Genomic DNA, 15,642 nt, shown 5'->3' with positions numbered 1-15,642 from the left:
TTTAGATGAACTAGGCGAGGTATAGGAAAATACTCTGTAAACTATAAAGCTCTGTACAACGCTGAGGATGATTCAGGGATAAGACACACAGTATAGTTTAGGTGTTAGCTGAGCCAAATGCCCCTGACTTTGGTTATTTGGAAAAACTGTCTTAAGCCCTTCTGAAGCTGAAAAGTGGTCAGCACAGGAAGAGAGGTCTGAGTCTTTCAAGGGGGAAATGGGACATCCTATCTAGAAACAGGCACCTCTGAAACGTGGCGTGGAAAAGTAGAAGGAATTATAGTGCTCGTGGACAATGTGGATGAGGAAATTTCAGAAGCTATGTGAATTCAAAATGACGAATTAACCACGACAGCCAGCCTATGGTTCCAGGGCTAAAACTTGGAAGAGGCAGGTTTCCGTTTGTGCGTGCCCGACTGGGGCAACTAAGCCTTATGGACACAGCAGAAAGAGCCTTGGACTAGGATGCTGGAGACTTTATTTTTCCTGATGAAAAACGATTAATTGCTGTACTGTCACATGATGGAACCAGTTCCTTCTCAGGAGGTTGCCTTCCAGCTCAAATTCTGTGATGTGATCATCATTACCAGTTGATATGGTTTTGTCTTGAGTCGAAACACTGGGGCTTGATTAATGGTTGGCTTTGTTATTCTTAATTCCCTGGCTTCTAATTCCCATTTCTATGGTCCTGACTTGTATGTAGGCAGTCCCTGAAGGTGATGAAGGAAAGAGAAGACACAACCTCTCTTTCCCCTCACAACTACTGCCACCTATTCCGTGATGTGGTCCATACCCAAGTCGCAAAAGCTCCCAACAGAAGCACTCATGTCGTTCCTGAGGCACATTCCTGAGAACGTGAGACTTTGTCCCTTCCGTTTCCCATAGCACTTCTCAGACACTTTAGCATCAGGAACTCCAGAACTTTTTAGATAGTGCTCTTCACACACATGAAAAGCATAATTGTAATTTTTAGTGTTAGAAAATATTTTAGAATATTTTAATAAATTGCTCTATTTGTCTTTCCGCCTTCAAGTAATAGATTTAAGGGCACTGTGGCAAGTCTTCTCTGCGTATTCTACAGATCATCTCAATCTGCTGCTACAAAGGTTACTTTTTTTAACTTCTGATTGACTCCTGGCTGATTCATTCTCAAAAGCCTGTAGAATTCTCACTAAATGTCCCAAGGCATGACCTACCATTTACACTTGTTTCCCTTCACGATTCGAGGTTGCTGTCCTGGTTTAGATGGAGGCTCCCCAGTTCCTAGAAAATGAATCCACTGGTTTATTCACATTTTGAGTCACGCTTACCCGGGCAATGGACTGTAACCACTCCCACATCTGGATGCAGAGGTCCAGGGCTGGGAATTGCCCCACACCATCCCGGATCAGAATCTCCTGTTTCTTTAAAGCTCTCTAGTAGTAAGGCTACATCCTCCTTCCATTTCTGTTTCTGCCTCTATATCATCTGTCCTTCCAAGTCTTTCAAATATGGCTTCAGAAAGAAAAATTCCTTATTCAAGATCTGGGCTTCAGTATTTACTTCCAGCTAAAACTTGCTTCTCCCCCAACTAGACTGTAAGCTTCCTCCTGCTGATAGGATCTGTGCCTTTTTCTGTTTGGACTCCAGAAACTACAACAGTGCCTGGCATACAGTAATTGCAGAATCCTTTGGTGACTAAATGAGTTAATGATTTCTCTTAATGGACCCTGAATGAGTGAGTTCAATGAGCTTCTCTATTATTTCCTATCTCTCAATGTTCCTGAGACTGACTTCAAACTTTCTCAAGTACAACCCATCTCTACAACAGTATTTAGGGTTGCCTGGAAGGCTCAGTTGATGAAGCATCTGACTCTTGATTTCAGTTCAGGTCTTCATCTCAGGTTTGTGAGTTCAAGCCCCACGAAGTACCTCTCCTCACTGAGTTTACATTCTAGAAGTAGAGAAACGACAGATATATTAGCTAGTGATGCATGCTTCAAGAAAACATAGAGCCCTCATATAAAGCACTTAAAATGGTACCTGGCATTCCAATAGCCAAAAGGTAGAAACCACCCAAACGTCCATCAGCTGATGAATGGATAAACAAAATGTGGTCTATCCACACCACGGAGCATGAGCCAAGCATTAAAAAAAGAATGAAGTACTGACACATGCTGGGCCATGGATGAACCTTGAGGACATTATGCTAAGTGAAAGAACGCAAATACCAAAGGGCATTTATTGTATGATTCCATTTGTAGGAAATATCCAGAATAGGCCAATCCATATTGAAAGAAAGCAGATTAACATTTGCCGGGTATGGGGGGTGGTTTGCTGGGTGCAAGTGTATGGGGTTTGGTAATGGGTATGTGTTTCCTTTTGGGATAATGAAATTGTTCTGAAACTAGATAGTGGTGGTCATTGCAGAAGACTGTAAATGTACTGAATGTCACTAATGGTAAATTTCATGTTATGGGTATTTTGCCACATTAAAAAGAAATAGTGCTTGGCATAATATAAGCATTCAATAAATTCAAATAGAAAATAACCTAGGGGTGGGCTGGGTGGCTCCATGGGTTAAGCATCTACCTTCGGCTCAGGTCATGATCTCAGGGTCCTGGGATCGAGTCCTATGTCAGACTCCTTGCTCAGAGAGGAGTCTGCTTCTTCCTCTGCCCCTCCCCCTGCGTGTGCTCTCTGTCTCTCAAATAAATACATAAAATCTTTTAAAAAATTACCTGGGTAAAATAAATTATTAAATAAATTTTTAATCCCTGGAACACTACGCAGGCTTTGAAGACCGTGAACATGGTCTGTAAGTACAAACGTGGAAAGATGTCCAACTCTACAGTGAGAGAGAAAGAGAGCCGCGGAGGAGTCTTCATGGTACAATTTATGTTCAAATACACAAGCGCGCACACGTGTCATATGCCTGGGAAAAGCTGGACTGGAAGCAGACGCATAGGAAAAACGAGGATAGTGGTTTCCTTCGGGGTGAATAGGTCGGGGAGGCAGGGATGGTTTTGTTTCCGTACTTTATACCCTTGCGTATCGACTGATGGCTTGCGTGTGTACATACGATATGTAATATGCTGGCACTTTAGATGATGAGCTCAGGGTAGAGGGCACGATGGCCATCCAAAGATCCCAACCTGCTCAGAGGTGGCATTTCCAGGAACACGGAATCCAGGACAAGGGTGGTTAATTACCCATCGTGAGAATTAAAATGTCTTGGCTTCCTAACTCGTTATGAAAAATAAAACTGGACTTGCCACGGAGAGTAAAAATCCTTCTGCATCTGAAAGTGGTTTTTGCCGCTGGTCAGAGACGTGGCGAATTCTTCCGCTTCTCCAAGGGCCGGGTACACCGCAGGTGCTCAGCAAATGTCCCGGCACTGTTCCTCAAGTCCCACATACAGGCGTGTTCTCAGGCTTTGGGGCCACCTGTCTCCATGCTGAAGCACGTCTTTAAGAATGAAGTTAATGGAGGAATGTAAGATACCATTAAGAAAAGCCATTTACAAGTCTGAACTCTTAAAAAAAATCATTTTATTGATCCTTTACCATACAAAATTTATTCAAATTACACCCATTTGAAGTGATAAGATCACAGCTAGAGAACAGGTTACCCTGTAACAAATCTATTTACAAAATCCATCATAAAAGCTTTTTTTTTTTTTTACATTATATTACATATTTTCTTTTTTTTTTAAACTAGCATACAACACAAAGCTAAACCGATTAGTAGTTTGCCTACTCCCAATTTTGGGAGAAATACTTCCTTTTGACAAAAATCACGTACCCCGTAGGAAAAGAAATTCCCACAATCTGACAATTGCCACTCGACTCACTCTGCAAGCCATGTTCCTTCAAATCCCTCCTCTCACACGCAGGCTGTCATGCACGCATCTGAGTTCTTATTTTCTTTTTTTCCTGAAAGCTAAAGCTTTAAATACTGCAGTTTTATTTACAGATCTACACTTAAACAACAAAAACGGAAACGAGAACCACCACAACAACAACAACAACAAAAAAACCAGAAACAAAATAGAACAACTCTTAAAAAATTACAAACCCGCTAGAAAATATTCTGGCAGTGTTTACAAATTAATTGCTGTTTTTTTCTCTTTTTTTTTGTACAAAATCGCTAGATAATGAAAGTGTGAGGAGACTACGTATCAACTTAAATAAAACGATCGCTATGCACAGATCTGTACATGTGAACACACACCTAATACTGTTTGACAGCTCATGTGTTGCCCTTTGTACACTTTTTCTTTTGTAAGGCTCACGCAGTCATAATTCGCACACGTGTAACTTTTAGCCATTTCATGTGTGAGCGTTAATAGCAGCAACTCAATGGTACCAGAAAAACCTGCATACTTAGTACTCAAAGTAACACAAACACTGTAGCACTAACCCACTTTGGGTGCCAGATACTATGTCAGAAAGGAAAAATGGGCGATGCGAACAGAACACAGGATGGACGGCTAATTCACGGACACCAAGCTCAGCCCACTAACTGGAAAAATCTTATGCATGAAGGAACTTTTAAGACTTATTAGTATTCCTTTCATTTCCAAAACAATAAATACGGCATTATTACATTACGGAAAGGCGACACGAGAAAGTCAACAGAACACACAACAACCTAGCCAGGTGAGAGCTCAGTCTTTAGACTTTGGAAACAAGTCAGCTTCGTGCAGCTGGCAAAGAGAATCGTTACAGAGCTGGAAGCAGAGGCAGCTAACCAGATGAGATAAATATGGGAAATGGGGAAAAGCTTGGCATAAATGGTTTCCCATACAGGAAAAAACCCCACAGTGCATTTCCAGTAGGCACTTGACACAAAGCTCCCCCTCCCTCCCCCACCCCAAAGCTTCATCACAGACCACACTGCTGTTTGTACCAAAGCCAGTGTGTGTGAGGGAGGAGGCTGGGGACGGAGGCCGAAGAAGAAAAAGGAGGATAATGTGCACCTTTGTTTTTCTTCCCAAACATACACCCACGCATACCCACACAAATAGTTTAAAGTGCTGGTGTCATTCGTTTTGACCCCACCACCACTTTGCATATTGTGGAAATCTACCTTGAGTAAACCGGCTGGGGCTTTCGTGGTTTTTTTGTTTCGTTTTGTGTTTTTCCTAAGGGATTATTTTCGATTCCGTTAAACGCACGAACTGAGTGCTACGGTGTCAGGCACATAGCATTTCAATTTAACTGTTTTCGTTTTGAGGTTTGGTTTTTTGTTGTTTTTTTTTTTTTTTTTTTTTCCACCTGACTCCCTCGTTTCCGTCGTCTTCAGGATCCATCTGAGGTTCCACGCCATGTGCCCAGCGGGAGAAGGGTGCCTCCCCAGGGCCGATGGGAAAGCCATTCTTGGACCTAACTGCTAGGATTTGCAGCTGACACGAAGCCTCCAACTGGGGGACACCGTTCCTGAAGAGTAAAGTGGGAGACGCCCTGGCTTCTATCGCTTCTCCTTCCGCGTAATGACTTCCCTTGGTCCAACTGACTCCTTCGCAGAGGAAGGGGAATGGGTTCTGGGCCAGGACGATCGCAGCCCCCGATGCAGTGGGAGCGCCCTGTTCTCACCAGCTTTTAAGTAAATGCCACTGACACAGTGGGGATATCTTTGTCCCCAGAGGCCTCTCCATCTGACCCCATCCTGAGAAGTGGTCTCCCTGAGTGCAGAGTAAGAGAGCCCTTGCCCCAGTCACAGGGCCGGGAAGCCCAAGGACGGAGGGATCCACACCTGCTGCTCCTTGGGGCTGCTAATGTCATCTGACCTGGTTCTCCTCTCAAATGGGCCACCCGTGTCCGCGAGCGAGCCCCAGGACCGGCTGGCTCCAAGCTCCCGTCCTGGGAAAGGAAGCAAGGTGGGGTGACACTTCTTGCAGAGGCTGTTAAACCTTAGATCACACACGTTTAGATGCTCTGATCAGTAGAGGTCCTCTACGTCTGCTTAAATAATGTGAATTAGCAAAAACCGTTTCCAAGTAAACAATTAAATTGAAATGGTGCTGGGTGCCACAGGAATGCTTAAATGGCAGCTAAAAATAATTAAAAAAGAATAAAAATAAAAAGGCGAAAACAATCCACAGAAAACTCCTAAGTAAGCATTTGCTACAAATCAACTTTAAACTAACAAGTACATCGGGGGCAGGGGAATGGGAGTGGTTAATGGAGACAGGAAAATCCGCAACAGCTTCCGAGTGGCAGAACTCTACCTTTCTTCTGTATCTGCAACAAATATCGGCAAACAGGTTCTTCGTCCGAAAGGCTGTGCAGGTTCTCTTGACCTCCTACAGGACACGAGGTCCATAGCTTACACTGAATTATGACAGTAATTTAAATATTCCTAAGAAGAGCTGAAGAAATCCATTTCATACTTTGCATGACTTCAAGTTTACAGTTCCTGCCGTTCCGTTCCATATTAGCAGACCCCAAAGACATGCAATCCGCGGAGAAGGCACGGCTTGAAATGCTATTAAGGAAGATTGCTGTTCTCGAGTGGGCCAGGTGTCCAGACCCCATTCCACAGCGCATCCGTCAGGCACAGCAAGCCAATCCAGGAGGGAGGGAAAAAAAATACGGGTGAGAGACACCTGATTGCACATTTTCTCAATTGCTGACTCATCCAGGAGATTTTTGGAGCCTGGAGCGAAGCAGGGCTTTCCCAAGGGAGCCTGCGACTGTGCGTTTAGACAAAAAACAAAAACAAAAAAAAAAACCCAAAAAAAAAAAAAAAAGGCAAACACCCCCCCCCCCTTTTTTTAAATTCATTAAAATGTCAGCTTTGTTCTGAAGTTTGTAGTTTACTTCATGATACTATCTCGGAGGAAGAAGGTAGGAAGGGACAACACTGCATGACAGATGTTCTGGTTCCATAATAAAAAAATATTGGTTTATAAGGGGAGGTCACACAAAGCATAATCAACTACACATGAAGTCTTCCACTAGCGGGAGCTTCTCCAAATCATAAGCGTCAAAGAGATCGCTGATGCCTTCTTCCTCCCCGAGGCTTAGGAGATAGTCTTCTTGGAGCAGGGGAGGCAGTAAGTTCACAAATGGTCCTTCTAGGTTGGAAGGAATTTGGTCCTCAGTCTGCTGTAAGAGGTTGGCTGGGGAGGCCAAAGGAGAAAGGTTTGCCATAGAAATCGAACAATCGCTATGTCCTGAGTTGGTTGAAGCCAAGTCTGAAGGGGGAAAAAAAAAAAATTGGAGGAAACCGAAAAATAAGTTAGGAGACAAATCACACCAACTTGTTGGAAGACTATGCACGGTGCTGTTATAAAAGCCGGGACCTTCTGGAAGGAAAATCAGATGCCACTGTGATCCAGCCCATCTCGTGCACCGTGACTGACAGCCTTTCTCTGCTCTGGTCTAACTCACTCAACTTTTGAGATGCCTACAGTTAGCAAACAAGAATACAAATCGTTTCAAAGATTAGAGGCTGACAAGTTCAAACACTTCTCTCTGCTATCAGCTGGTCAATATTTAAAGGAAAACAAAACAAAACATACATGCTGAAAAGCTGGCTTCCTCGTAGGGATTTAATGGCTTGTCACTTAGTCTTTTTTGAACAACTAACTTTTTTAAAGATGCTTCTTAAAAATGCACGTTAATAAGACATATCTGCTTTGAATGTCTGTGGCGAAAAAAGGTGATCTTTCGTTTTACCATCTGAGCTGCTGTGGCAATTACAGTGCTCAGTGTTACAAATCAGACCCGAGTCACTTAAATCGCTCCAGTTCTTGTGGCTATATTGGGAGACAGTAACGGGAAAGGCTGGAGACATATCCCCGGTCTGAAAGTGGAAAAAGGGGGAGAACTTAAGATACACTCGGGGTCTTCCTCCCGTATCTTGTCCCATCACCCCAGGGGGGTGGGAATGAGGAGGGGAGCAGAAATCAAGGTCAACGTCTTTGACAAAAGGCTCTTGGCTCCAAACTCGTTCCCTTTCGCTAACATGATCTCAGAGGCATCAAGGCGAAGGTGTGTGGCCAAGTGTAGCTGATGATTCATTCAGACGGCTCACAGCTTTACCCGGCACCCCAGCGGGCTTTCCAAAACACTGTAAGGGAAACGATTTCTGCCCATAGCGAAAGCCTGAGGGACTCCATCTGTGGGCGGAGGAGTCATTGGCTCAAGACCATGATTTGATTCTGTAACTAGTCAGACCGCCTTTGAAAAGAAAAAAAAAGTTACCTTAATAGCGTTAAAGAGCAGAGGTTTTTGGTTCTTGCCTATAGGCATGTGGTTTCGGCACCGGATCCTTCCGGTCACCTTCGTTTTTAATATAGTTTCCGAGTGACAAAAGTGGAATTTTTACCTTTGGAAGGGGGTTTCGGGATATTCCCATTGTGGTCTTGGTTGTTTGTTTTCATTGGACTGTGTGTTTCTGTCTCTTCTGGACACAAATAAACCTCAATGGGCCCTTGGGTACTTGCCAAATGTATTTGTAGGCTCTATCGACAGAACAAGTGAGAAAAGTTCAAACTGAGACATGAGAGCTATAGTAATTTTCATCCAGAAATGGGAAGTGAGGGTAATTTTCATTGTTCATTTTGCTTCTTCCCCGGTAGCCTCTTCCCCCCTTTCCCCCCCATCAAGTGATGACTGTCATCCTCTAGAGGAGGGGCCAGCAAACTGCAGCCCGAGGGCCAAATCCAGTCCATCAACTGGCTTTGTAAATAAAGTTTTATTGGCAGAGAATCATGCCCTTTCCCACTGTTTACGGATTGCCTCTGGCTCTTTTGTTTTTTTTCTCTCGGGCTCCAATGGCAAAGTTGTGCAGTTGAGTAGAACCAACAGAGACTTATGGCTCACAAAGCCAAAAATATTTACTCTCTGGCCCTTTAAAGATAAAGTTTGGGGACCCCTGCCCAAGAGGAGGTGAACTGTGTTCTTTAAATATATTCCTTCTATGCAAACTATGAAAAGGTCCTTCAAGTATTTCAAAGACAGTATTTCCATATTGCTATCCCTTTATGGCAGGGCATTTTTATGTGAACTTTAATAACCACTGGATGAAGAGTATTAAGTGCTAGGAGCAGTGTTTAATAAGAGAATGCAACACACTAACAACTAAAATTCTTCTTCATCTGGGTCATAGTTCTATTATTATCATTTAGGTGAGAACTCTACCCTAGATGGGAGCTTGTGACTCTCACTCTCTTTTTATTTTCTATGCATTTCCTTTTTGCTACATTTCTTTATCTTATGGTTAGGGTCCAGGTGTATATTAGCAAAGATTATCAGAGACTAATCACAAAAATATGCTCCCTACTTTCTTATAGTATTCTCGTCTACCAATTCAGCCAAAGTCATATGTGATTTCTTAAAAGTAAACATGTTTTAAAAGATAAATTCTTAAAATGTCCTAAGATAAGTTAGGGAGATTTTTTTTTTTTTTTAAATTAAAGGTAGGGAGATACCTTAAAACATTTATGTCTCTATTCCTGGTGGGGAACAAATCCAAGGCAATCAACATGAAATTCTCCAACGGTTGAAATCAGTCAGAACCTCCAGATACCAAATGTGGAGAAAGAATAAGTACTACAGGGACAGGGCACCATACCCTGCGTTCAAGGCCCCATGATGTTAAAATTAGACTTTTGAGACACTCGATACGTACTGAACTGTCGAAATGTTTTTGAAGTTCCAGTTAGGTAAAAGGGATGGGAAAGAACTATCGAGTGTCAGGAGAACGCATACTTTGACCACACGTCAATGATTCTTTAACTTCAGGCACTCCAAAAAGATCTCTGCAGATGAACAAAGATGTTATCTCCTTACCTCTATTGGGTCAGGCACTTCAAGTCTTGTTTCTGGAGGGGCTTTGACAACTATAACAGTTTGGTCTTTAAGGCCACTAATTTTTCGAATATCTTGATATGTAACGTAAGCTAACGTAGTGGGTGTTAAGGAATGTAACCATTTAGAAGACTGACAAAGCAGATGCATGGAAAAATTTTCAAGTATTTTATGACTTGTAAGAATATACTGGTCTCTGTCTCTCGATCTTTAGATACATGGGATCTCTCGCAAACCTTTTCTGGTTGATACTCAAAACAACAAGACAAATCCATAGCGTTCTCCTACTAATTTCTAAAAAACCCACGGTGACATAGAATGTTAAACATGGAAATAGAATAGTTAAATTATCAGAAGAAAACCCAAACCCAGTTTGGTGGGGATTTCCTAGCACAGACATTCTGTGAACTTCGGTGAAGTGTTCTGTCACTCAAATTGAAAGATGGTGGATCCCAAGTTACAGAAAAAACAAAAACAACAAAAAAAAGTAAGCTCTATTTGCCCATATAATTTTTGGAACTCTGGTAACTTCTGTCTGCTGCTTGACCATTAGTAAATGTCTGTAGCCACGCGCACGAACACATGAGTAGCCAACAGATACAGTGGTGGAAGAACTCAGAAGACGGGTCAGGCAGACAGCTTGTTGGGCTGGTTGTGATTGCATACTGCCTACTGATAAGAAAGCCATCATCTCTGTTAGAAAAAAGTTATCCTTTGTACAATATCACTATCACTATTTCAGTGTTCACAAGGAGGGAAAGCAGCTTCTAAGTGCTCTGCAACCTCAATTAATTTGAGAAACACTATCGCAGGAAATGAGAGTGAAAGAGTATTTCACTACCCTTGGTCATGAATTCTGGGCGCTGAACAATTCTTTTAAGTGTCCTGGGGGCCGAACCTAAGAGGATATCATGAAAGACTATGGTACTTAGTACATGATAAAGAGTATTCATGCAAGCTTGCCTGGAGAGACGAGTTTTTACTTGGCACTAAAGGAGCTCACATAGCTCTCTTGTAAGAGTCACGTAGCTCTCTTCTATAAGGGACACAGAGTGACATAAATAATGTACAATGTCTTTAGCCTGTTGTGTTTTTTATGTTAGCCCACAAAAAATGCCTAGGATAAAACAGCAAATCACATGACTCAATGAAGGCCTTTCTGCAAGTAATATAATATTAGCAAATAGAGTCTGTGATCTAACACATTTCATACAGAAATAGGGTTTAGAGAGTCAGGAGGAAATGCTTCTCTTAGAACAGTGGCTTTTAATTAGAAATTGAAGGAAGCTAGGAACCTACTGTGCAGAAAAAAAGCACATTCACCCAAATCTATATGTATTTTTAGGGATATCTATCACAGATTGTCTTCCTTAAGTCTTAATGGTTGAGACGACAGCAAATTCAGCGCTGAGCTTGACAGGACAGTTCAGGCAAGAGTCTGGGTCTTAGGTCACCATGTACCTCGTCAAGGAAGCCAACTGTTGCCTTCATACGAGACTTGACAGTTCTGAGTTTTTATTGAGAACATGGAAAAACAGATAACCAGGTACCTACCCCACAAGTCCACTGTCAAAAAGCTACGTGACAAGTACTTATTAAAATAAAAACTCATCTACAGTTACTCAACATCCTGCAGGAAGGAAAATTTCAACACATTTGTGAACAAGCTGTACCACATTCGGAACCGAATGGCAAATTGAAAGAAATTGTGCAAACACATTTTCTAATCTTACAAACTTAAAAGTACTTCCACTGTGGCTCCCTCCTGAATTTGCTTTTTTGGGTTAGTAGCTCCCCGCAAGGAAGCTTTCAGTTTCTGCAACAAAGGCCCCAGAGGAAGCTGATGTTGGTGACGAGGCTGTAAGCTGCACATTCCAGAGAGCTGCCAGTCACGTGTAACCACCCTGTCTCGTCCTCCACGGGGCTCCCAGCTAAAGGGTGAATGAAACAGCCCGACTAGAGTTATTCTTGTTTCTTCCCCCATAAACCCACTCTGGCTGCCACTGGGGGTTCAAATCACCACACCTCTTCTCCACCTCACTAATCATCGGTGGGCAAGATCAATCCTGTGGTCGACAGAAAATGAGTAATCGTGGTTTCAAAAAACTGCCTCAATTGGACAATAAATGTCCCCCTACCCTCCAAGGGAAAGCCTCTCAGACATAAAAGGTAATGTGGAATAACCAGAAGTGGGGAACACAACTTAAGAGGTGGGGTTTCTTAAAATACTGGCTTCATCTTCTACGCGTAACTGGGAATATTGCAAAATCTTCTTGTCAACGCGACGAAGTCATCTTTTTCCCTTTTTGTCGGGAGTGAGATGATGCGCAGCGAGTTTTCCTGTGATGGCCAACAGACTGTCAGCCAGTTGACAAGAACTGGCTTTTAAAACTATTTCTAAGGACCAATGCCTGTAAATGGATGGATAGACTGAGACGTCTCAGGCATCGGGGGTGGGAGGGCGGGTGATTCAGAAATCAGTTTCTGGTGTTGAGCATCAGCATTAACACATGGTTAGAGGCTACAGAATGATTTTTCTAGGCTCTTCGTTCCTTCAGCTGTAGCTCAGACAGATTCAACAAATCCCCATTGCTCCAATATCTGATGAAAAGAAAATAGAATGTGAGAACCCCAACAGTGACAGCGAACGCCCACCAGAAATCTGGGGAGACAGAGAGGGAGCTGCTGGTTGTTGTCATTAATATTAACACTGACACCTTATCTATCTTAGAACAGTGCTGCCCGACGCGCTGCGTGTATCCGTATGTCCCCAACCACACATGAAGAACATGCGTTAACCAGAGTGAAATTCTACCTGTGCAGAAGAGTCAGCCTGTCAACACTGGCTGTGTTCTAGAAGGCACTAACCCCCAAGGAACAGGTGCACAAAGGATATCTTTGGTTCTCTGAGTCTTCGGTTAGCAGTTTGAGGTCCAGGGTGCAGCTTTGGATCAGTTCATCTAATTTCTTCTCTTCCTGGCTGAGCTCGGTCACTTCCTTAGACAGGCCTTGACACTGGGCCAGCATGCCCCCATCTTCAGACAGACTGCAGCCCCTGGGAACCAAAACACAGACTCTTTGTAGCTGCTCGGGGGCCAAGGGGGAGAGCGTGCGGGGGAGGGGCAGCGAGAAATGGTACTTTTTTTTTTCTTTTTAAAGATTTTATTTATTTATTTGACAGAGAGAGAGAGAGAGATCACAAGTAGGCAGAGAGGCAGGCAGAGAGAGAGAATGGGGGAAGCAGGCTCCCCGCCGAGCAGAGAGCCCGATGAGGGGCTCGATCCCAGGACCCTGAGCCAAAGGTGGACGCTTTGAGCCAAAGGTGGACGCTTTAACCCACTGAGCCACCCAGGCGCCCCCCCCCCCCGAAATGGTCCTTTTGAGTAAGATGTTCCCCCTTGACACAGGAGGACACACTTGTTAGCCAAGTATTAACATCAGAACATTTATACTTTTGTATTTACTTTTTGTCCACACAGTCCTTCACCTGTCACACCACAGAAATTAAGTGGAGGGAAAAAAAACCCAATAAACCCCCAACACTGTAATTTCCAGGTTTCTTTCCTCCAGGAGGCCTGTTTTTTCAGAAGGCTCAAATTCAAAGGGCAAAAGGAGGAGCCCCTGCCTGCCACATGCCTCCCGGGAGGAAAAAGAAACAACGGGTGGAAAAAAAGGATAAAGAGATATTGAAAGATAGAAAAATGTGAAAGAAAAGAGGAGTGGTTCAAATTCAACAGAATATCATTCGGGAAGCACAAAAGACCTAGGTAGTTCCTGCAGTTCTTCTAGCAGCCACGGAAAAGGAAAAGGAGGTTAAGGGAACAGACGTGTGCGCTGTACACATGAACAAAGACCACTACCCAACAGGTTTCTCTAAACCACAGGCCAAAATGGGTCACTGAATTGTCACAAAATTCCCTAAAAGTACAAAAAGTTCCCTGCACTCAAATCATGTCTGAGGGAGTCTTTTCTCAAAGCCAGCCTATAACAGATTTGTTCCTTCCCACAATGCCTTCATCGTTCCTCCTAAAATACCGGCCACACGAGTGCTCCGGCCGCAATTCACAAACGAGACTACGCCGAATCACACGTGTCGGTGGACAGGGGACGTGTGTTATCATCCCTGCTTTCCAGGAGGAACGGAGGCCTCTAAGTCTTGCCTCCATTTACGCAGAAAGCGAGCTGACCCGCCGTTAGAGCCACGGATGAAGATACGTGGCCATGGGACAGCTACACGGCTGTGTTCATACGGAGCCGTGGTTCATTTCCAAACCCCTGTTAGAGACGAGCCGGAGACACGGGCCAGCATCCTTCAGACGACACACGTGAGCGCACACGGCCTCCCGGGTGCAGATGAACAGCACCTTCATGGAGTGGGCAGGGACCCCTTTGCCTGAGGCCAACCCAACATCTCCGACCGCATCTAGAGGGCAAAGAGCCCCTGGACTTCGGCTGGGGGGCTCACGGGCAGCGGGGAGGAGCCCGCAGAAGCAGCGCGGGCATGAACCTGGCGTCGGGGCTCGGGGTCGTGGCTCGTACTCACATCCACTGCACGTTGTTCTTCGACTTCTTCTTGATGAGGTGGATGCCTTCTAGCACGTTGGTGATGTCGTAGATTCTCCTCTTTTGCACCTTCAGCACCTCCGCCGCCTTGTTCAAATCCAAGACCCCGTCGGGGGACTGGCTCAGCAGCTGAATGAACTTCTTGGTGAGCAGACCAAGGGATGTGTCATACCGTGTTTTTTCTGAGGGAGATTTTGGAGCTTAAAGAAAAACAAAAGCCGAGCGGGTGGGGGGGATAGGGGGAAAGGTGAAGAAATGAAGGGTTTCTCTGCAGGTAGGCGAGCCCTCTTTCCCGCTGCAGCCCAAGAATTAGCATCAAAGCAAAGCCATGGCCAGTGTTCTCGGTAAGTTACAGAAAGCTATGAAATGGCTTTATTAGAAAAGGAAGGGACAGTACGAATTCCCGTTGGATGAAAGCGTTGTGCTGTGAAGTTCCCAGGAGCTCCGACTTGGCCTCACCCTCCTCCCTGGGTCTAGGGAGGTAGACCGCACACGGCAGGCCTCAACATTATCTGTTGAATGAATGAAAACGTGCTATGGTCTCCGAGCACCAGCACGTGCAGAGCCCAGCCCATGGGGGCCGGGGCTGCGAATCTCTCCTGCATTTCATTTTCATGATGGGGTCGGTGGGGGGGGCTCAGCCCGACCCCCCGCAACCGTCTCTGCAGGCTCCATGGACTGTGTGTATCTGGGACCTGGGCACCAGCATTCTAGGGACCGCTTCATGTCAATGAATAACCAGTCTTTCCATCGACCCGCCCCGTCCCTCCTGCATGTCAGGTCCTCATTCAATATCATATTTATTCTGTTGGGCGGGGTGTTCATCGCACAGGGTTTGGGGATGGACCGATTCGTAAACTCCAGGAAAGGGGAGAACAAAGTCTAATTTAGCATCTCCCTTAAATGCCAGAGACATAAAGGGCTATTTCGTTGTTTCCAATCTACTTCTCTCTCTCTCGTCAAAGAAACAATCAGTGGAAAGGAAAGGAAAATGAGCTGCCATGGTTGGGTTTCGGTCCATTCTGACAGCGCCTTGTGTGGAGCCTGAGGACGAGGTGGGCGCAGACCTGACCGACCCTGGCACAGTTCTACGCCCAGGGAGCCTGGTCTCCAAAGTGATGTCCGTGAAGGGAAGTTAAAATTGAATTTGATTATAGAATGGTGCCAGGGAGCTTGTATTCTGAGCTGAAAAATGACACCGCACACATTTTAAAAAGGTCTCCTCCTGAGTCAGTATTCAGGGACCAAAGGGACCCTACAGCGTCTGTGGGGTGTCTGC

The 15,642-nt window shown here is 44.5% G+C and overlaps 1 protein-coding gene across 2 annotated transcripts in view; it reads right to left on the bottom strand.

Moving 5' to 3' along the window:
* Positions 1-3,513: 3,513 nt before the first annotated feature.
* The window catches only part of E2F3 (E2F transcription factor 3), a gene marked incomplete at its 5' end in the record, with an annotated part of 75,060 nt that continues 62,931 nt past the window's right edge, over positions 3,514-15,642 (bottom strand). The window contains 5 exons of one of the 2 annotated variants that reach the window (XM_080807298.1): positions 3,514-7,180; positions 8,317-8,452; positions 9,783-9,892; positions 12,665-12,855; positions 14,344-14,563. In XM_080807298.1, coding sequence (XP_080663424.1) covers positions 6,918-7,180; positions 8,317-8,452; positions 9,783-9,892; positions 12,665-12,855; positions 14,344-14,563 — 920 coding nt within the window. In that variant the 3' untranslated portion in view covers positions 3,514-6,917. Of the gene's footprint in view, positions 7,181-8,316; positions 8,453-9,782; positions 9,898-12,664; positions 12,856-14,343; positions 14,564-15,642 lie in introns of both variants that reach the window. The other variant, XM_080807299.1, reaches the window with a different exon arrangement.

This window comes from Martes martes (genome assembly GCF_963455335.1).
Source record: "Martes martes genome assembly, chromosome: 6".
Classification (NCBI taxonomy): Eukaryota; Metazoa; Chordata; class Mammalia; order Carnivora; family Mustelidae; genus Martes; species Martes martes.
This window is presented reverse-complemented; position numbering and strand designations above follow the sequence as displayed.